Consider the following 22,008-nt stretch of genomic DNA (forward strand, 5'->3'; position numbering starts at 1 on the left):
TGCCGAACATTTGTGGGAATTGAACGAAACCTTGGAACAACCCCTGAGTGATGACGTAATGATATCAGCGATAAAAAGGAGAATGAGCCAGAGAATGCAAGAAACTGTATCCGGGAGCCTAATTGAAGATAGGGAGGCCTTGATGAAAATACTGGAACAGTTGGAATCTGTTCGATCACAGGGACACAATCAACCTAATGATCAAAACTGAGGGGGAAATAATGACCCAAGGAATCATTTTGGTAATTCGTCTAATTGTAGAGGAAGAGGTGGCAGTCATAGATACAGGAACCATAGTGGTGAACGTCAATGGAGAAATGATTGGAGAAGGAGTGAAGAACCAAGAGATCATGAGAGGAGATGGGATAGGCGAATGAATGATACGGTGCATATAGAAGAGGTGGAGAGACCGGAAAACTGAATGACACTCCAGATGAGGTCCGATCGGGAGTGAGAGCTACGAGGACCAGGGTAAACCTACTAAGACACGACAGTGGCGGAGACCGAAGAGAAGATCTACTGGAGGAAAGAAGTGGGATTCCCAAAGAACCCATGCTACCCATGATAGGGATTAAGTTATGTGGACTGAATATCGAGGCATTAGTCGATACAGGAAGTGAAGCATGTGCAGTATCCAAAAGGTTATATGAACAGATACTAAAAGCAAATATTAGCTTGCCTAGTTTCCCAGTGAGTGGAGTAAGAATTGTGAACGCGTTGGGTGCAAGGAGTAAACCTATTAAAGAACAAGTGTTGATTACCTTCCAGATAGAGGGAGAAGAATACGAAGCAACATTTTTGGTGGTGGCCGGATTGAACACATCAATTATTTTAGGGATAGATTGGTTGAATGAAGTTGATGCAGTAGTGAGTTTTGATGAAGGTACTATCAAGGTCAAAGGAAGAAAGGGAGAAGAGAAGAGGTTAAAGTTTGCTGAGGGGAATGCAATCGAAGAAGAGGAAGAATTCAGAAGAGTAAATTTGTGTCATGAAGAGGAACCCACCACGGGATACAGGGAAGAGGAACTAGGAGAAGAAGAGTTGATATACCTTGAGGGACTAGCACGAGAGGATAGACATAAAGAGGATAAGATCAGAAAAAAGTTGGAGGAGATGACACACCTAGATGAGAGGACTAAGAAGAAATTAGCCACAGTATTATACAGGCGTTGTTGTCGTTGATAAGAAGGATGGAAAGGTGAGGATAGTTTTGGATGCACGAACAGTGAACAAAATCATCGAACCGGAGCGGGACAAACCAGAGACTATAGAAGAACTAATTCAAAAATTCCGAGGAGCAAAGGTGCTTAGTAGTATCGATTTGACTGCTGGTTACTGGCAGATACCATTGGCCACAGAGTCTCGCCAGTATACGGCATTTACTTATGGAGGAAGGTGCTATCAATTTAGAGTGTTGCCATTTGGGCTAAATGTGTCAGTGTCCGAATTTATAAGGGCGATGGATAAAATACTAGGCGAGGAGTTACTTAAGAGGGTCACCGTCTACGTGGATGACCTCTTGATAGCAAGCGAATCATGGGAAGAACATTTAAATAGACTGGATGCAATCTTGGCAGCTTTTGAAACCGCAGGGGTAACTGTAAACCTGGACAAGTCGGAATTTGGCAAATCAAAGATAAAATTTCTGGGCCATATAATATCCGAGGAGGGTATCTATCCTGATCCTAGTAAAATGGAGGCTATTAGAAATTTTCCGACCCCCCATAGTAAGAAACAGTTGCGAGCATTCTTTGGGGTTTGTGAGTTTTATAGAAAATTTGTCAAAGGATCTGTACTTAATGCCCCGAGTATGAGGGAATTGACCAAGGCGAGGATGCCGTGGCATTGGAGTGCAGAGTGCCAAACCGAGTTTGAGAATATCAAGCAAGCACTATATAATGCAGATATATTGTACCACCCGGATTTTTCCAAGGATTTTTATTTAGGAGCAGACAGCTCTGACTATGGACTAGGAATACATTTATACCAAGTAGAGAGGGGCGGAAATGGTGAGAGTGTAAGAACAATAGCGTTCGGTAGCAGAAGTTTAAATGCTTGGGAGAGAAAATATTCGATTACTGAAAAGGAAGCATTGGCAATTGTGTGGGGGTTTAAGCGTTTCCGGTATTATTTGGCCGGGAGGCATGTGAAAGTCGTGACTGACCATAAGGCCCTTACATTTCTGACTACAAGCAAATTGAGGCATAGCAGACTAACGCGATGGGCCCTAGCATTACAAGACTATGACTTCGAGATACTTTATGAATCAGGAGCAACACATATAATACCTGATGCTTTGTCAAGATTACCAGCTGACTCAAGAGGAATGTTGGTGGACAGGCCGGAAGGAGAAGGAGTTAGAATTAACCTGATGAGGGGAGTACAGTATGAAGAATTCATAAGGAAGTTCCTGAAGAATGTGCGTAGGGAACAGAACGAGGATGAGAAATTAAAGACAATTAAAAACAAATACAGGTGTGCAGGAGAGGAAAGGATTCGCACATTTTATTATATTCACAATGAGATACTTTATAAAAGAAACAGGGAGAGTGAGGAGAACTGGAAACTCTGTGTGCCTGAACATGTGGTAGAAAAATTAATTTGGTATACGCACTATAGTAATGCGCATTATGGACCGAAGAAGTGTCTGGAAAAGTTGAAATTGGATTGTGCTTTCAACAACATGGGAAGGCGTATACGTAAAATACTGAGTACATGTGACACCTGTCAGAAATCTAAAACGACTACAGTACAGCACAAAGGATATATGCATCCAATTGTACCAACAGCAATTAAGGACATAGTTGCAGTGGATCTCTTTGGGCCACTTCCTGCCTCACGAGGGAATTACACACAAATCTTAGTAGTGGAAGAGCTGGTTTCCAAGTACATAAAATTTTATCCCTTGAAGAAAGCTACTAGTAGAGCCGTCATTAACCATTTTGAGAAAGACTATTTTCAAAAGGTGTGTATTCCTAAGCGAATTTTGAGTGATAATGGGTCACAGTTCAGATCAAAGGAGTGGACAGGGATGCTAAATGAGCACGGAATAGAGCAAATTGCCATTTCCAGGTATAGGCCAGCTTCCAACCCAGCGGAACGAACAATGAAGGAATTGAACCGTTTATGCCGAACCTACTGTCATAGGAAGCATGGGTCATGGAAAGAATATCTGGAAGAATTTGAGCGGGTTAGGAATCACCTCCCACATGATTCTACAGGGTTTGCACCATGTGAAGTGTTGCTCAATCAAGAACCCGATAGTATTTTTCGTGAGTTGGTAGTCTACCCACCAGGAAGTTCATTGACCTGGGAAAGGAAATTGGAGCTAGTGGAATTAAGTATGAAGGAGAAGGCTAGGAAAAGACAGGAAAGACACGACAAGCTAGTGAAACCGATAACTTACCGAGTGGGAGACCTGGTGTTAGTAAAGGTTCATGCTAAATCAAAGAAAATAAACGCTGAAATACATAAGTTTAACCACGTTTATAAGGGACCGTACATGATTATAAAAATTGGTCATCCTAACACTGTGGAGTTGGAATATGCACGGACAAAGAGAGTGCATGGTAAGGAACATGTGGAAAACATAAAAAGGTACTACTCACACGAGAGTAGAGATAACCCAGATGAGGAAGAGAAACTTGATTAGGGCAAATGTCTGAACTGAGACTGTTCAAGCTCCTTGATGTAGTGGGGTAGGACATGTTTAGGACATTTAGTTGCAAAACGGACATTTAAAAAGGGGAAATGTTTGGTTACATTGTGTTTTTTGATGTATTATAATCAGAATTGCATATTTCATATCGAAGATTATCTAAGAATGAGTATAAAACCTGTAATAACTAATTTGGAGTATAGTAATTCACATGTCATGTGTTTAGGTAATAATTTTTGAGTGTATGTTGTGTGTTTCATTCGATATTGGACTTGAGAGGACTAATGCTACTTGATAAAAATTTGTAATTTAATATACCACATTTATGTGATGTAATAACTTTTTGTAGAAATTATTGTGGAGGCAGCCCACTACCGGAGTCGAGGGATTATTTTGATGAATTGTAATTTCTTTCATTATTTGTATTGTATGTTTCATTCAAATGTAGCAATGTTTAATTCCCTTGCCGATTCTTTTTCGCCTGCGGCTCTAAAGAAGTTTTCGAGGGCGGGGATGTAAGGGGTCCGCAGGCCCTTACTACTAAGTTTGCATCAGCACAGGTCGACAGGGCAACTATCGATAGTGTGTTGGGTCGCGAGAGCGAGAGTCAGTAGTCAGTTGCTGTGTTGGGGTAGGTTCCCGCGAGGCGGGCAGAGAGCTGTGCAGAAGCCAGCAATTGATAGAAATTACCGACAAAGGGAGTGGCCATCGCCGCGGTTTAACCCCTTTGTGTTAGTATTATACGGGAAAGTGAGAAAGTTTAATTAATAGAGTGATTTCAGTGATATTTAAGTGCCGTTATTGAACTTCCGCGTCTACCGCGCCGGCATTATTTGGATTACAGTGTTGGATTACAGTGATTGGATTTTGCGTGTGACGACGATGAATAACGAAGAAACCTGTGCTGAGATTAGCCGTTATTAACAGTGTATGGCGAAGGCAGTGGCTGTCTCCTTATCTTTGCGGTTTTTGATAAGAATATAGGTCTTGTTTAGTGAAGCTGTGTTTGTTGTCCTTCTTGCCACCAGACGTTTCATTATTACAGCATTTGCGAAGGACAATATGGAATGTAACATCTCCTGAGCAGTCCAATCCGATTGCCAGCCCCATTAGGTACATGGTCACATTAATTAATTACTTAATTTGGGCTGCTATTCAGATCCGCGAACAAGTGGATACACCAAAATATAAGGGAGTGTTACACAGTCAACATTGTCAAAAGCTTTCTCTAAGTCTACAAATGCTAGAAACGTAGGTTTGCCTTTCCTTAATCTTTCTTCTAAGATAAGTCGTAAGGTCAGTATTGCCTCACGTGTTCCAACATGTCCACGGAAGCCAAACTGATCTTCCCCGAGGTCGGCTTCCACCAGTTTTTCCGTTCGTCTGTAAATAATTCGTGCTAGTATTTTGCAGCTGTGGCTTATGAAACTGATAGTTCGGTAATTTTCACATCTGTCAACACCTGCTTTCTTTGGGATTGGAATTATTATATTCTTCTTGAAGTCTGAGGGTATTTCGCCTGTTTCATACATATTGCTCACCACATGGTAGAGTTTTGTCAGGACTGGCTCTCCCAAGGCCGTCAGTAGTTCCAATGGAATGTTGTCTACTCCGGGGGCCTTGTTTCGACTCAGATCTTTCAGTGCTCTGTCAAACTCTTCACGCAGTATCGTATCTCCCATTTCATCTTCATCTACATCCTCTTCCATTTCCATAATATTGTCCTCAAGTACATCGCCCTTGTATAGACCCTCTATATACTCCTTCCACCTTTCTGCTTTCCCTTCTTTGCTTAGAACTGGGTTTCCATGTGAGCTCTTGATGTTCATACAAGTGTTTCTCTTATCTCCAAAGGTCTCTTTAATTTTCCTGTAGGCAGTATCTATCTTACCCCTAGTGAGATAAGCCTCTACATCCTTACATTTGTCCTCTAGCCATCCCTGCTTAGCCATTTTGCACTTCCTGTCGATCTCATTTTTGAGACGTTTGTATTCCTTTTTGCCTGCTTCATTTACTGCACTTTTATATTTTCTCCTTTCATCAATTAAATTCAATATTTCTTCTGTTACCCAAGGATTTCTACTAGCCCTCGTCTTTTTACCTACTTGATCCTCTGCTGCCTTCACTACTTCATCCCTCAAAGCTACCCATTCTTCTTCTACTGTATTTCTTTCCCCCATTTCTGTCAATTGTTCTCTTATGCTCTCCCTGAGACTCTGCCTGTAAGAATACGAAAAGTTCCTCACAGGCATACAGTGTAATAGTATAATACATCACCCATTCGGTTGTAGATCAAATCCCAGGCTCAACAGGCACTCAAAATCTATCCTGTGCCACCAAGAAATGCACTGAGTCTTGCACCTCCATACAAAAAGTCAGCGACCAACTAGACGTTCAAAATCAATTTCCTAAAGGTTACTTAGACTAGCATATGCCTTGCCCCTTCACGTGTAGCTCACGAATTGACTCTGAACAAAAGTACCTGTGACCTTTTGTTCTTTCTGACATAAAATACTAATGAATCCGACAATTTTAATTAATCCTCCCACTACCTGGATATTTTTGTTTCACTGAGTACCACTGTGGTATTATGGAACTCGAGTAATTTACACTGGATACATTAACAGTATTTTAATGAACTAACATAAAAACATATATTACAGTTGTTCAGCGTAATTCATAAATAATACGTTCTGGAATCACTGATCCCAGTGATTCTCAGTGCAAAAAAACCATGAATAAATTTTAATGTAAGTATTAAACTGAACAAAATATCGTTGGATAAAACTGTCTCAGAGAGAGAAAATCATATCTATTTAAAAAATGTATGAAAACAAGGGAGATATAGTTTTCCAGTGTGCTTATGGGATCATATTGAACCCAGCGGTACTAGGAAGAGTACAATAACAACCGATGCAAGAAATCCTAACAATTGGTACAAAAAAAAAAAGCAGGGAATAATATTTTCACTGTCGCAGATCTTTCGTATAACAGCTGTTCAACATAATATTCATCATTCCATCTCCATAAATGTCACACTTATGAAACCAACAAATTACTTAAATTGAGATCACTCTGACCACAGTGGTGGTACTCAGTGTAAAAACCATGAATTAATTTCTACGTGTTGTAAATAGAAAAATGAACAAAACATCAATGGATACAATTGACTACGTGAAAAAATCATATATTTTGAAACTAATAGTTTTGTAAACAATGGAGAGATGTTTCCAATGTGCTTATGACCCTAGTGGTAGGATAGTTAAACAACAACCATTCAGATTTAACAGTAATTACCCATGTAGAGTCCAGAGGAGAAACCTGATAAGTCCAAAATTGCATATAGTCTGATTTTTTCACAATTTAATTATTCAGCCAACTTAGTTTTAGATGGTTTTCCAGAAGTGGGCAATAGTCTGAGAAGTGGAAAGACATTTCAACATCTTGAAAACGAATACATCGAAAAAATCTTAAGAGTCCATGCAAAACAGTGGAATATTCTGACAAGTCCAAGGAATGCAACGGGAAAATTTAATGATGTTGGTCTGCTATAGCTATATTGTGATTGTTGCCACACTAACTGTTGTGTTTAATTTGACCATTTTAGTTTGAGTTGTGGAGTTTATGAAGGAAGTTCGATCTAGCACTGTGTTGAGTCAAAGTAATAGGAATAAAGAAGGTAGGGACCAATCTCTTTGAGACGGCTGAGGAAAACACAGAAAATGCCCACAGGCTTTAACAGGTGAAACGTGTGACATAACAAGGGGTCATATTAGTACATTTAAGGATCCTAGCAGCCACTACAGTTTGACAAAGACAGAAAAAAAAATCTGCCTACCTGAGTCTTCGAATATAAAAAAGTGGTCAATACGTTCACGGAGAAGTATAAAGACAATAATGTATCATATGAAACATACTGCGTCATATTCAATTCAGACTTCAATGTAGGTTTAGGATATTCGCGTTCTGATACTTGTGGTTCCTGTGATGAAAAAAATTGAGAAAAGGAATTGACTTCCGTATGATCTTCTGAAAAGCTTGATTCTGACCTTCGCTCGAATAAAACAGCCCATGAATTGCATGTTGCAAGCAAAAAGTGTTCTGTGACAGTGGTGTGGCAGTCTACAGTCATACTGTCACAAAACATATTTTATAACTTACTATGCACATCCAACAGTCAGTATCGTCGATCCTTTAATACTGCTTCAGAACTGCAGACAATATTCACTGCTGCCAACGAATACTTAGTGAAATACTTCTGCTTTTCTTTCCTTTTATTATAGTGAGGGGGAGCAGGAGCTGGTATTTTCTGTAGCCTGGTGATCGCTTTCTAGCTGGCTCCGATAAGATGGATGCTTACTTAAAAGGGCTGTAGAGACTTAAAACGTGTTCGGAGCTGAAAGCTGATGCCCAAGCAGGTATGACACACATAATTCTCTCTTTCCCATCTCAGTATTGCAGGTGTGTGCTAGAAACCTGAAGAATTCCTTTTGGAATGATAACAATTGAAGATAGATGTCACTGCTAAAATGGTCGAATTGTGAGACTGACCATTTCTCTGCGCCCATGCCACTAAAGAATGTGCATTTAAAATCCTAATGATTCTGATTGGCTCACAGTAATTGTTTTTGAAGAAGGCACGCTTCCCTGTGCATATCTATGTGTAAGAGTTCTGATTGGCTGGGGTTAGAACCCTGTCATGGAGAGGGAGAGTTTGTGCCATCAATGGTTAGCCATGACAAAACCCACGAGAGCAAGAGTTTCTTAAATTTATTTACAAATTCTAATTGGGTGAAACTCATAAGATCTGCAGTTTGTCGGAAAGATTCCTACACTGGGAGAAGCAGCAGAGTTACGTAAGAAAACACTTTCCGCCAGGTGAGGGAAGAGAACTGACGTGTTGCTGGGGGATCGATGAGTAGTCTTGCTGGTGAGGCGCCGTGCAGAAGGATGTCTGCGCATTAGAACTCAGTACAGAGGTCATTCCATAAGAATGAGCCTGTGATGCAATCACTGAACAAAGGCGGACACCAGGCTAGTTAACTTTCATCGGGATTTAATTAAAAGTTTCCATTCACAGCCAGCTAGTTGTTACATCACACACTTTGGCGATTATAATGGTGTTCGTACTTATTTTTATGGGTTCTATCTTTAAACCACTAATAATTTCAGTATCATTGGCTGTATCTGCGATATGGTTTTATGGTTTTTCTTTCATGTGTCCACCAACCTGAGGCAAGGGTCGATCTCACTTCATGCTTAATTGAACAACCCGTGGTAATTTTCCTTCAGTACGAAGTTCCTGATGCTTGACATTATTTTCTTATATTTGCATGATCTTACGGGCAAGTATTTCGTCAGCGATTGGAATTATAGCATCTCAGGGCTATGCTATACAACTCAACTGACACCTCACAACTGGAAGAAAAACACAAAGAAGGAATGTTAAAAGAATCCATCTAGGATTGCAGTAATCATGGAATAAACTAAAAAATTATCTTGTCCAAATATCAAGACAAATGAAGCTAGTTATAAACGACAGTTGTCCGTTACTATTTACAATGTTTATGTTTTGACAACACTGGATGATTAGTTTTATATTTGTCTAAAGAACACAGACCGAAAAGCAACAGATGGAGTTTCATCGTTCCTTCATCATTTGGTGTACAATTTTCTAAATCCAGAAGTCAGGCATCTGGGGATCTTTTGTGACTACTACAGAGAGCAAAACGAGACTTCCATGGTGTGCAGATTCTTTCACAATCTAGTCCGTATAGAAAAAGACTGAACTTTATAAAGGTGATCCTTCCAAAAGGTCGCCATTCGTACCTCGAATACGATAAAAGTATTGATATAACTGATCAAGTTCAGGAACACAAAATGCCACACGAATTTGAGCACGCATACTTCATCATTTGTTGTCATTGATGTTGAGGAGCGGCCAGATACAATCAGAATACAGACCCCGCATTCAGACAATACAATCTACAAGAAGAAACTCACCTTGAAAGCCAGGCCTATAAGAGACCTGGAAGTCACTCGAAATAATACGGCACTCGATTGGTTTAGAAGCAGTTGCGATGGAGCCTATGAGCAATCTTCGTTACTTATTCCTGGAAAGAAATGATGAGTTGTTAGTTTCAAAGAGGACGAGTTCAACCTACCCTTCCGCTCGATGTGAAGGTACAGTGGTTCCTTTGCAACGGCATCTTGAAGCTTTTTCGTTTGACAAAGTGAGTTTCTGTATTTTTAAGTATTATAACTATTTGAATTAAGTTACTGTGATTGTCAAAAAATGGAAAATCCAGGATGGAATAATGACAATATTATGAAAAGGATAGATTTCTATTAAGCATATAGTGGAAATGCTGAACTGCAGACAGTCATAACAAAAAGAGTGTTAACCCTCGAGCGGGTGCGCCTAAGCATAAGGTGCGCCAACCACAAATACCATTGCTTGTACCGCTCCATTGTTGTTTTATAATTGCGAGCCCATATCTATTTCTTTATTATTGCTTCAGTTGACACAGTGGTAAATTATGTTGTCATACTTCCAAGAGAGCTGGAGTAATATAAAATAAACAGCGAGATAGGTGAGAATAAATTTACGATCCATACAAGAAAATGCCATACATACCGAACTACACTACTAGCCATTAAAATTGCTTCACCAAGAAGAAATGTAGGTGATAAACGGGTATTCATTGCACAAATATGTTATACTAGAACTGATATGCGATTACATTTTCATGCAATTTGGGTGCACAGATCCTGAGAAATCAGTACCCAGAACAACCACGCCTGGACGTAATAACAGTCGTGATACGCCTGGGCATTGAGTCAAACAGAGCTTGGATGGCGTGTACAGGTACAGCTGCCCATGCAGCTTCAACACGATACCACAGTTCATGAGGAGTAGTGACTGGCGTATTGTGACGAGCCACTTGCACGGCCTCCACTGACTAGACGTTTTCAATTGGTGAGAGATCTGGAGACTGTGCTGGCCATCGCAGCAGTCGAACATTTTCTGTATCCAGAAAGGCCTGTACAAGACCTGCAACATGCGGTCGTGCATTATTCTGCTGAAATGTAGGGTTTCGCAGGGATCGAATGAAGGGTGGAGCTACGGGTCGAAACACATCTGAAATGTAACGTCCACTGTTCAAAGTGCCGTCAATGCGAACAAGAGGTGACCGAGACGCGTAACCAATGGCACCCCATACCATCACACCGAGTGATACGCCAGTATGGCGATGACGAATACACGTTTCCAATGTGCGTTCACCGCGATGTCGCCAAACACGGATGCGACCATCATGATGCTGTAAACAGAACGTGGATTCATCCGAAAAAATGACGTTTTGCCAATCGTGGACCCAAGTTCGTCGTTGAGTACACCATCGCAGGCGCTCCTGTCTGCGATGCAGCATCAAGGGTAACCGCATCCATGGTCTCCGATCGGATAGTCCATGCTGCTGCAAACGTGAAGAAGGGATCTTTGTGGGGCCACAGAGTAGAAATTTAATTAAAGACAATTTGTTTGAAAGTAGATGGTTGTTGTCTTGCAAACGTCCCCATCTGTTGACTCAGGGATCGAGACGTGCTGCATCCGGATACGTTGCCTATCATCTCGACTGCTAGTGATATGAGGCCGTTGGGATCCAGCACGGCGTTCCGTATTACCCTCCTGAACCCACCGATTCCATATTCTGCTAACAGTCATTGGATCTCAACCAACGCGAGCAGCAATGTCGCGATACGATAAATCGCAATCGCGATAGGCTACAATCCGACCTTTATAAAAGTTGGAAACGTGATGGTACGTATTTCTCCACCTCACACGAGGCATCACAACAACGTTTCACCAGGCAACGCCGGTCAACTGCTGTTTGTGTATGAGAAATCGGTTGGAATATTTCCTCATGTCAGCACGTTGTAGGTGTCACCACCGGCGCCAGCCATGTGTGAATGCCCTGAAAAGCTAATCATTTGCATATCACAGCATCTTCTTCCTGTCGGTTAAATTTCGCGTCTGTAGCACGTCATCTTCATGGTGTAGCAATTTTAATGGCCAGTAGTGTAATTAGTAACAGAATAAGCGCTTGGTTGGGGTCTGATGCAAGTCTGCTGTTTAATGCTCTCAGTGAGTAATTACTGTGAGGTAACACTTGTATGCGACAATATAGTGAGACAATGAAAGTTTACTTTGTTATTATTAAATTAAACTGTGACTTAACTCATATAATATAAGTTTATTTTATCATTGTTTAATTAAACTAAGATTAAACTGTGATTTTGCTCATACATGTTTACGTTAGTAACGTAAACACGGCCATTCTTTACATGTGTACAAAGTATATCATGCACCCACTCATGTTATGAAAATCGGAGCAGCTACTTGAGCGTTAAGTAACCTTTCGGCCACACACATACACATGTAACTATCACGCACATGACCACTCTCTCTGGCTGCCGAGGTCAGACTGCGAGAAACTGCGAGTGATGGGAGAAGCAATCAGTGTAGTGGGGGTAAGGAGGAGACTGGGAGGGGGAGGAATAGCAGCATAGCGATGGGAGGCACTAAAGTGCTGCTTGTGGGAGCATACAGGGGCCTGGTGGACAGGAGATAGCGCAGGTAGGTGCAGTCGGGAGGTTGAATGTAGGGCAAGGGAGGGGTCAGAGTGGCGAAAGGACAGAAGTAAAAAGACTGTTGGTGTGTTGGTGGAACAGAAGGCTGTGCAGTGCTGAAATGGGAGCAGGGAAGGGGATAGGTGGCTAAAGAACAATGACTAACGAAGGTTGAGGGCAGGTGGATTGCAGAGAGAGTTCCCACCTGTGCAGTTCAGAAAAGCTCGAGTTGATAGCAAGGATTCAGATGGCACAGGCTGTGAAGCAGCCATTGAAATGAAATTCTGACTATCATAGAGATGATCTTACAATATCCACTGAGAAATACAAAGATTTGTGGGACTTGGAAAGATTTTGCGTAGTTAAAGGAAAATGTTTTCTGAACGTCTGCTACGTTACTCCTAACCTTTGAAAAGGGACAGAATAATATTTAATAATGTATTGTTGTAAGACTACATTACATAATATTTTTTTAAATTATTAAATAAGTGGTAAGTGTTTGAAATCTAGTTTCGCAGACGTGGCTGAAAGTCGTGGTAGAGGCTGCGACCATTGTAATCACAAAAATAAAAATGGCTTTAAAATAGCTGGTTGGTCGCGAAATAATAGTCATAGGATGTCTCTGGACCCTTCTTTTATTCATTACGCGTTTCTGACTCTGTGCATCTTCAGATGACCTGTTGAGATATTTGTTACAATCTTGCAAAATTATACACGTATACAAATGGAGACCCTATAGTAAACCACCATATAGCAATAAGACATTTAAGATGTAGTGCAAACCCTTTGATACACAGTGAAAATATAATTTTGGCGAAGTTGTCAAGGAACGTCAAAAGCGAGATAAGTTTTACAATTCCAGACAGCGGGCGTTCCTGCTCAAGAGAACGGCTGCCAGCCACATCACTCGGCTGTTAGTAGCACACATGTTTAGTTGAAATCTCATTTTGCTGTGTGGAATTGGAAAATTTACGTCGCTTTTGACGTTACTTGATAACTTTGTTATGTTGCCTATTGAATGTGTTGTTGCTATATGGTGCTTTACTGCAGGGGCTCAATTTATACACGTGTGTAATTTTGCGAGATTGTAACAAAATATGTCACCAGCTCATCTGAAGATGGGCAGAGCCCGAAACAGGTAATGAATGAGAAAAATGCGTCCACAAGGATCATATGAGTATTATTTCGTTACCAACCAGCTATTTTTATTTTTGAAATCTAAGAACTATTTGTAATATATTATGGAATTGTCATATTTTTCCTCTGTACTAGCTAGCTACATCCTATTTCTGCAGTAATGTCCCTCTTGAATATACGTTACCCTCTTAAACAAGAAGGAATTGTGAAGTTAAAGTATTCCGAATCTTCAGATTTTAAAATTCGCCTCCAGAAAAAGTAAGAATTGTGACTTACCAAGTTTTTCCCTTCATTCTTCCTATGTCAAAAGAATCGTCTTTCTGTGTCGGTCACTTTCCGACTTGACATGATAATATAAATGCAGTATTTAGAACAACAGAGAATACATTAAATAAATAGATATGAATACAAGTTACAATCTTAAATGATGCGTCTTCCCAGGTTCTATTTATTGATGCTTGAGGGTCATACGCCTGCCGCGGTAGCCGAGCGGTTCTAGGCGCTTCAGTCCGGAACCGCGCTGCTGCTATGGTCGCAGGTTCGAATCCTGCCTCGGGCATGGTTGTGTGTGATGTCCTTAGGTTGTTAGGTTTAAGTAGTTCTAAGTCCTAGGGGACTGATGACCACAGCAGTTGAGTTCCATAGTGCTCAGAGCCATTGTAACCTCCCCACACGAAATAATTAAATGAATTTAAATATGAATAATGAATGTGATTCTAATTTAGTGTAACCTCAGAACAAAATTGGTTCCCATTTATAATCTCCGTACAGAAATGCATTCACATTTAATGCACTCACAAAATTCTTTTCTCATTTAATATAAGCACGAAACAGAAAAATACTTAAACCTCATAATAAAAAAAGAAATTCAGTAACCTGGTAAATTTTAGGACGACAGCAGTGCTGCGTCATGGCCCTGTAAGGTGATTCTGAATAAAAAAGCAAAAATTCTTTAAATTCTTTATATCACAAAGAATATTATTAGGACTTTTTTTTTTAAAGATTTACATGGGAACTCACATACATTACTAGATATGCGCGATGCTGCTTTTTACCTTATACAATAATACTTAGGCTCCGGCATCGCTGCACCGCCACCGGCCCAGCCAACACGATACACCAGACCAGAGCAGACTAGCGACAACCGCAGACAGGCGACTAGCAACAACTTACTGCTACAGCTACTCAGTTCCTACTCAGTCAACACTGCTCTCTGGTCAGCGATTCTCTTATACCTTGCATATCGCAGGCAGCGCATACCTCTTACACCATTTGAACCAGTTTTTACCCTGCAGAAACAGTGACCTTCTGTACACACACACACACACACACATACACACACACACACAGATATATATATATATATATATATATATATATATATATATATATATATATATATATATATATATATATATTGCGAGGTGCCGGGGTAAGCAGTGTATTTAACACTAAATTCTTCTAGAATCTACATATGTAAATGATGCTCTAAGGCCCCCCCTCCCTATTCTAACTCCGACTTTTGCTGTTGCACATGGATTAAAAAATATACGCGAACTGGCTGTAATCAACCCTGCAAGTGGAGTAGAAAAGAGTTTGGCACCTGCAATAATTTAATTTGATAAATAAGTTAAATAAAGGAAGGTTTCATTAATGTAGTGAGAAATGATGGGTTGCTCTACCGATTAACAGAATCAAAGTTCTGTCCAAAATAACAATATGATTTATTAAGACTAAACACAAAATAATAAACAAAAACACATGAAACATTTATAATACATCAAATTGGCTCAAATTGGATACTCAAACAAACGCTGTGAAGGTGAAGTTGTCCCTAAACTAGATTGTGAGGTTTAAGACGAAGTGGTATGTGGAGCCAATTCCTTGCCACTCAAATCTTAAGAGAGACACACAGCTAACCCAACATTAATTGCTGCTACTCAAGACAGAACAAAGTTGGAAAAAGACGAACAGGCGCGCTCTGCTGAGCTCTGATTATCACCCAGGAAAATCCCTATCTGCCGGTGCTGCGGACATACATAACCAAACTGTCTTCTTAACTGCCAGAACACGATCTGGCGTACCGGAGGCGATGGCTGGTTGCTTCGACGTCCTCGACCGAAAGGCGAGAGCCGACTACCTAGAGCACCCGTACAGGCCGAACACACAACATTCCCGCCCCCACGACAGTGGCCGTGGTTAAACGTTCCAATCAGCAACTCGAAAACCGGCGGAAAATTCCACTCCATTGCCGGAGCACTACCATTCCACCAATGGAGATTCTTGGCGCCAATTTCTGCGCTGATTTTGCTACGTCACGGAGCTATGCCCTGAGCAAGCCAATCACAGTTACTATTTTGCAGAAAGCGCGGGAATTTTCCCGCCACAACTGCCTGGGTACACAAGTCATTCCCACGCCTCGCTGGTAGCCCGCCAGAAAGTGTTTTCGCTAAGTTTCTGCGAAGTAACGGAACCTCTAGCCCAGCCGCTACTTCAGGCCCCTCCGGGCGTGTCTTTTGACAATGTCGGCGTCTGCAAAGCATTCACTCGACTTCCTCACACCCGTCGGCTTAACCCTTTCCAGATCAGCAGAGCCCGCCTGTCACCGGACCACCCGGGTGACGAGAGACGCTGCGTGGGAAGTCCGCATGTGAAGGAATAGCAACTTTCCACCACATGCAATTAGAGAGGAGAATCGTAAGATAGAAATATGAGAGGGGGCTCATGCCACTTCTCAATATATATATATATATATATATATATATATATATATATATATATATATATATATATATATATATGTGTGTGTGTGTGTGTGTGTGTGTGTGTGTGTGTGTTTGTGTGCGCATATCTCGCTGGTAAAAAATTTGTACAGGTATTGACCCTTGCTGAAACACCCATATTACTAGGTAGTGTAGCCTGCATGAGTAGCAATACAGGCCCTGACTCTGACATCCTGTCGGCCGTACACATGACGGATACTGTCCTACGACACATTATGCCACGCCTACTCGACCTTATCACGGTTGACAAGCAGCAGGAGTCACTCCTCGTCCCACCATATCCCACATGTTCTTGAATGGAGGCAAGTCTTGGGATCATGCTCACCAGGCAAGTCGCTGCATCTCTTGCAGAGCACGTTGAGTTTCAGGGGCAACGTGTGGGCGAACATTATCCTCTTGGAGCATCACATCACCTTCCTGTCGGAAGAATGGCAAAATAATGGCTCTAACAGCATTCTGCATGTGCTGAGTGCTGGTTAGCATCCTCTCCAGAAACACCAGAAGTGAACGAGAGACGTAACATGTCGCACCCGAGACCATAAGGCTTGGGATGGGGCCAGTCCGTCTTGGATGAATGCACTCTATGAGACAGAGCTCAACAGGTCTATGTCGTACACGCAAACGCCTTCACTTGCGTGCAGTATTCGGGAGGACGACGGTTCAATCCTGATTAAGGTTTTCCGTGATTTCCCTAAATCGCTCCAGACAAATGCTGGGATGGTTCCTTTGAAAGGGCACGGCCGACTTCCTTCCCTGTCCTTCCCTGATACGACGAGACCGATGACGTCGCAGTTTGGTGTCTTCCCACAAAACAACCCAACCAACCCTAACTTGCGTGCAGGCAGAATCTGCTTTAATTGCTGATGACCACAGGGCAACATTACATTTTTCAAGTGATCCTCTGACAGGACCTGTCGGGCCGTGAACATCGATGTTGTGGTGTGAGTGGAAGACAGGCCAGAGGTGTGCGTGCCTTTAGTCCCACTGCTAATAATCGGTGCAGAACAGTTCGTGTTGACACACCTCGGCCCTCTTACCTGTGCTGTGGTAGTTGCAGGATCTACCACGTCTGCCTTTGCAATATGACGATCCTGGGGGGCGTCTGTGCTGGAGTCCAGAACCTCGTCTATACGTGTGAGAATGTTCACGTGACAACTGACACCAGCACCGTTGCACAACTTACACAGCACATCTGTTTGGCAAGTCTCCAAAAAGGACCATCCTGCACACAGTCGCTCGGTTGGCAGTAGGAAGCAAGCGTGCATCTCTGTGACCTGGTTGACTGCTTGCTTCACACGTTTGCACCTCACTGAGCCTTCAGGCTGTGAGCTTGCGAGGTACCGGGGTGGAGGAGAGTTTGCACCTCTTTAATTCAGACGAATTTTGCGTGAGAACGAGACATGCACTCGACCCCCTCCTTATCCACCAGCTAATTAATTATGCCCACAACGGTGACTCACAATAATTTAATAAAAATTGTTATCTCCTCAAAAAAAGAGAACTTTTCGCTTCGTTAGCTCTTTTCTGTTTATTTTGTTTTATTATTATTGTTATTATTACTTATTTGCGTAACAACGCATATACGAAAGGAGCCGCGAAATACTTTTTTTTAATGCTGTGCCATGAATTTCTTTATGATCATTAATTTTCAACTAAACAGAATATATGGGGTTCTTATTGTTCTGTATCTGGCTTTCTATTAAAGGAACATTTTTCGTTACTGTAACTCACTATAAAATTCAGCATATCTTCCCTACTTATAGTTATTGAAAATGAAAATTACTTTGTTATGAATACTGATGTTACAGTTCGCAATGATTGTTCACATCAAAATTTTGCAGTGGATTTTTTGTTATCAGTAAAACACCAATAACTACCACGGCTAGCACAAGAACATGAGACTATTATCGGAGAAAATTACGTTTTTTACTATAAGGTTAGCCAGACCAAAACTAAGCACAGAAAGATTCCTATTATATTACGAAGGTAAATTATCTTTTTTGTACTGTTAGTAATATATTATCAGCAGCCCGCGTCAACCTGCAAAACACATCATAAAATCTGCTGCTCTGCTCTGCAAGTCCGAAAGCTGAAAGAAATAATTTTATTTCACTATTACCTTCCCGCTTCTTTGCGGTATGATAGATTTCATTTAATGCAGTTTAAATGCGCCGCGGCAGCGGCTCGTTCGTTCGTAGCGCAGCTCTGCACCACGGATAATATTTAAATAACTGAAAATGTCTCAAGAGGATGGGATAATATACCAAGCAAGCTATGACAAATAATAATGCAAGGTTTCATTAAATAACTCTATTCAAAACATTTAAATATGTTAACTATTACACACCTTTAAAATGAGTACGTAATGGCGTACATCTCTCAGTCTTGACAAAAGAAGGCTACGCTAGCGTACAATACAACGTCACAGGCTATCCTACTCTCGTAACTCCAAGAAGAAGACAGAGAAATTAATGTTCGTTCTGTATTATTTATACTAGTCACACATTCTCATCTTTGTTTGATATTTATCGTCTGTGGCGGTTTCAGTACTCGCCGACACAGATATTACCTAAAATAAATAATAAAAAAAGTACATAATTCCATACAAGACCAAAACATGATACACAATGTTCTTTCTTTTTATCACATAATATGTCTTTTGCTAATAGACGTTACAAACTTTATGATAATAAGCAACAGGAAATCGGATTCTGCCTATATCTGCGAAATGATATGCGATTTAAATATCACAATGAGATTTATTATGTATCAGAACATAAATGTACATGATTGTCGACACACACTAGGTTAAAGGATAGGGTATACTGAAATATTATGAGAATAAGAGATAGCTTGAGAACAAGGTTCTCCTACTCTCTGTGATGCAATAGATTGACGATAATGACTGGAGGTCCTAATGAATCAAATATTAATCTCCTGACTATATAGCAGTATCGCAATTAGTAGTGAGAGCTCAAATGGGATCACATGGAGAAACAAGCTAGGTGGACTTGTAGCAAAGCGAGCGAGCGTGCTGCTGAGGGATCCAGTACGAAATTGATAAGGTCCTACAATGCCGGAGCCGCAGAATACTGTAACAGTACTGAAATCTGCAGCACGTCGTCGGTAGGCAGTGTCCTGATGATGTAGGCGCCGACTTCTGCCGTGTAGCAACTCTGGTCAACCCCTGGCCTCGAAGGTTATCCGAGAATTCTAAGGTATTCCGAAAAGGAGCGACCAAGTCGCAACACCATCCGACTACAACGAAGATCAGACCCACTGTGATGCGATGCTAGAACGAAGTCAGCATTGCTCAATTCCCTGATCTCCTCGAAAACTGCGAATGAGCATTCGGTTCTGATTCCAAAATTCCCCCCACACTGTCTCAGAACATCATTCGCGCCAATAGCGACCGTTCCCTCCAATTTCGAGCAGGGCTTTATGGCGTCAGCTAGCCGCAGTTTAAGTTGACCAATCATGCCTCTGCTATTCAGCTGAGGGCACTCAACTTGCCGTTTGACCGGCTATGAAAACAACCTGACTAGACCAACGGCCATCTGGTGCCAGACAGTCGCACCCAGCAGGGCACAGTCCACAAGTATTCTCAGAATCATGAGGGCAATGCAATCAGTCGGTGCCAGGAATCTTCGTTCCGGACGCTCCAGAACGGTAAACACATAAACTGCAGCGACACTCAGACGTCTCGCAGGTCGTTTCGCCCTGCACACAATAGGCGACACCCGACCGACGTCAGTCGTTCCGCCAGGCGCTTAAGCCTATTGTACGAACCCCTCAGAATTCAGGGAAGTGCAGCTCCCAACCGGAAACGCAGTGTGCCGCATTCTACGATGCTCGCCTCGCCCAGGCCACCCACGGAAGTAAAACAACATGTTTAGGAATCAAGTGAAAAGTATTTTTTGAGCTCTCAGTACAAATACTCTCATTACAATAACCTTATTCGGTCTGTTACAACCGTGCAACGACATAGAACACTAATAAAATTGATGAAAATGAGAGGCGACGTGCGAAAGAGGGCAGGGAACGTCTCAAGCTTCCCCTACTTTTTTCCGGCTTTATATACTCTACGTGATCAAAAGTATCCGGACACCCCAAAAAACATACGTTTTTCATATTAGGTACATTGTGCTGCCACCTACTGCCACGTTCTCCATATCAGCGAGCTCGGTAGTCATTAGACATCGTGACGGAGCAGAATGGGTCGCTCTGCAGAACTCACGGACTTCAAACGTGGTCAGGTGATTAGGTATCACTTGTGTCATATGTCTGTACACGAGATCTCCACACTCCTAAATATCCCTAGGTCCACTGTTTCCGATGTGATATTGAAGTGGAAAAGTGAAGGGACACGTACAGCACAAAAGTATACAGGCGGACGTCGTCTGTTGACTGACAGAGACCATCGACCGTTGAAGAGGGTCGTAATGTATAACAGACATCTATCCAGACCATCATACAGGAATTACAAACTGCATAAGGATCCACCGCAAGTACTATGACAGATAAGCGGGAGGTGAGAAAGCTTGTATTTCATGGTCGACCGACTACTCACAAGCCACACATCACGCCGGTAAATGGCAAACGACGCCTCGCTTGGTGTATGGAGTGTAAACATTGGACGATTGAACAGTGGAAAAACGTTGTGTGGAGTGACAAATCACCGTACATAATGTGGCGATCCGATAGCAGGGTGTGGGTATGGCGAATGCCCAGTGATCGTCATCTGGCAGCGTGTTAGTGGCTACAGTACAATTCGGAGGCGGTGCTGTTACGGTGTGATCGTGTTTTTCATGGAGGGGGCTTGCACCACTTGTTGTTTTGTTTGGCACTATCACAGCACAGGCCTACATTAATGTTTTAAGCACCTTCTTCCGCCCCACTGTTGAAGAGCAATTCGGGGATGGCGATTGCACCTTTCAACACGATCGAGCACCTGTTCATAATGCAAGGCCTGTGGCGGAGTGGTTACACGACAATAACTTCCCTGTAATGGACTGGCCTGCACGGAGCCCTGACCTGAAGCCTATAGTACAACTTTGGGATGTTTTGGAAAGCCTACTTCGTGCCAGTCCTCACCGACCAACATCGATACCTCTCCTCAGTGCAGCACTCCGTGAAGAATGGGCTGCCATTCCCCAAGAAACCTTCCAGCACCCGATTGAACGTATGCCTGCGAGAGTGGAAGCTGTCATCAGGGCTAAGGATGGGCCAACACCATATTGAATTCCAGCATTACCGATAGAGGGCGCCACGAACATCTAACTCATTTTGAGCCAGGTGTCCGGATACTTTTCATCGTAAGAGACGTAAGGCACATTTTCTCTGATATTCTGGCAGATATATTCAGTTTGGATTTCACATTGTGTAGCTGGAGGCAGCCAAAACAAACATTGCTCAACATGTCTTTCATCCAATTCCCAGTGTCGACGAAAGTGTTGGTTTGCTTCCTGTTGAAAGGTCTCTGTTGGATTCCTTTCATGTTTAATTTCTTAAATCTGTTGTCATTTACGGCATAAATTCCTCTTCTAAATTTACTGTGGCGTTTCTGACTATCTGGGAGGAGACTGAGTAGTGGAACGTGTTACTTTTACACATAAACAAGAACGATCTGTCACACTACTACACTTTAAAACACAGTGTATATGTAATTCATGTCACACAATCTCATACGGAACCTACATCCGCTTTCTTGTATATACTGCATATGATAAGATACTGTCATCCCCCTTCCCTTCTGTGTGAGAGGATGAATGAACAAATGTATTTCTAGTTGCATGCTTGATG

The 22,008-nt window shown here is 41.9% G+C and overlaps 1 protein-coding gene across 1 annotated transcript; it reads left to right on the top strand.

Annotated features, from left to right (window-relative positions):
* Nucleotides 1-552: 552 nt before the first annotated feature.
* On the top strand, nucleotides 553-1,182 carry LOC126260708 (uncharacterized). The gene has a single exon (XM_049958045.1). The coding sequence runs from the start codon at nucleotides 553-555 to the stop codon at nucleotides 1,180-1,182; it is 630 nt and encodes a 209-aa protein (XP_049814002.1).
* The last annotated feature ends 20,826 nt before the right edge of the window (nucleotides 1,183-22,008 follow it).

The sequence above is a fragment of the Schistocerca nitens genome, chromosome 5 (genome assembly GCF_023898315.1).
Source record: "Schistocerca nitens isolate TAMUIC-IGC-003100 chromosome 5, iqSchNite1.1, whole genome shotgun sequence".
Taxonomy (NCBI): domain Eukaryota; kingdom Metazoa; phylum Arthropoda; class Insecta; order Orthoptera; family Acrididae; genus Schistocerca; species Schistocerca nitens.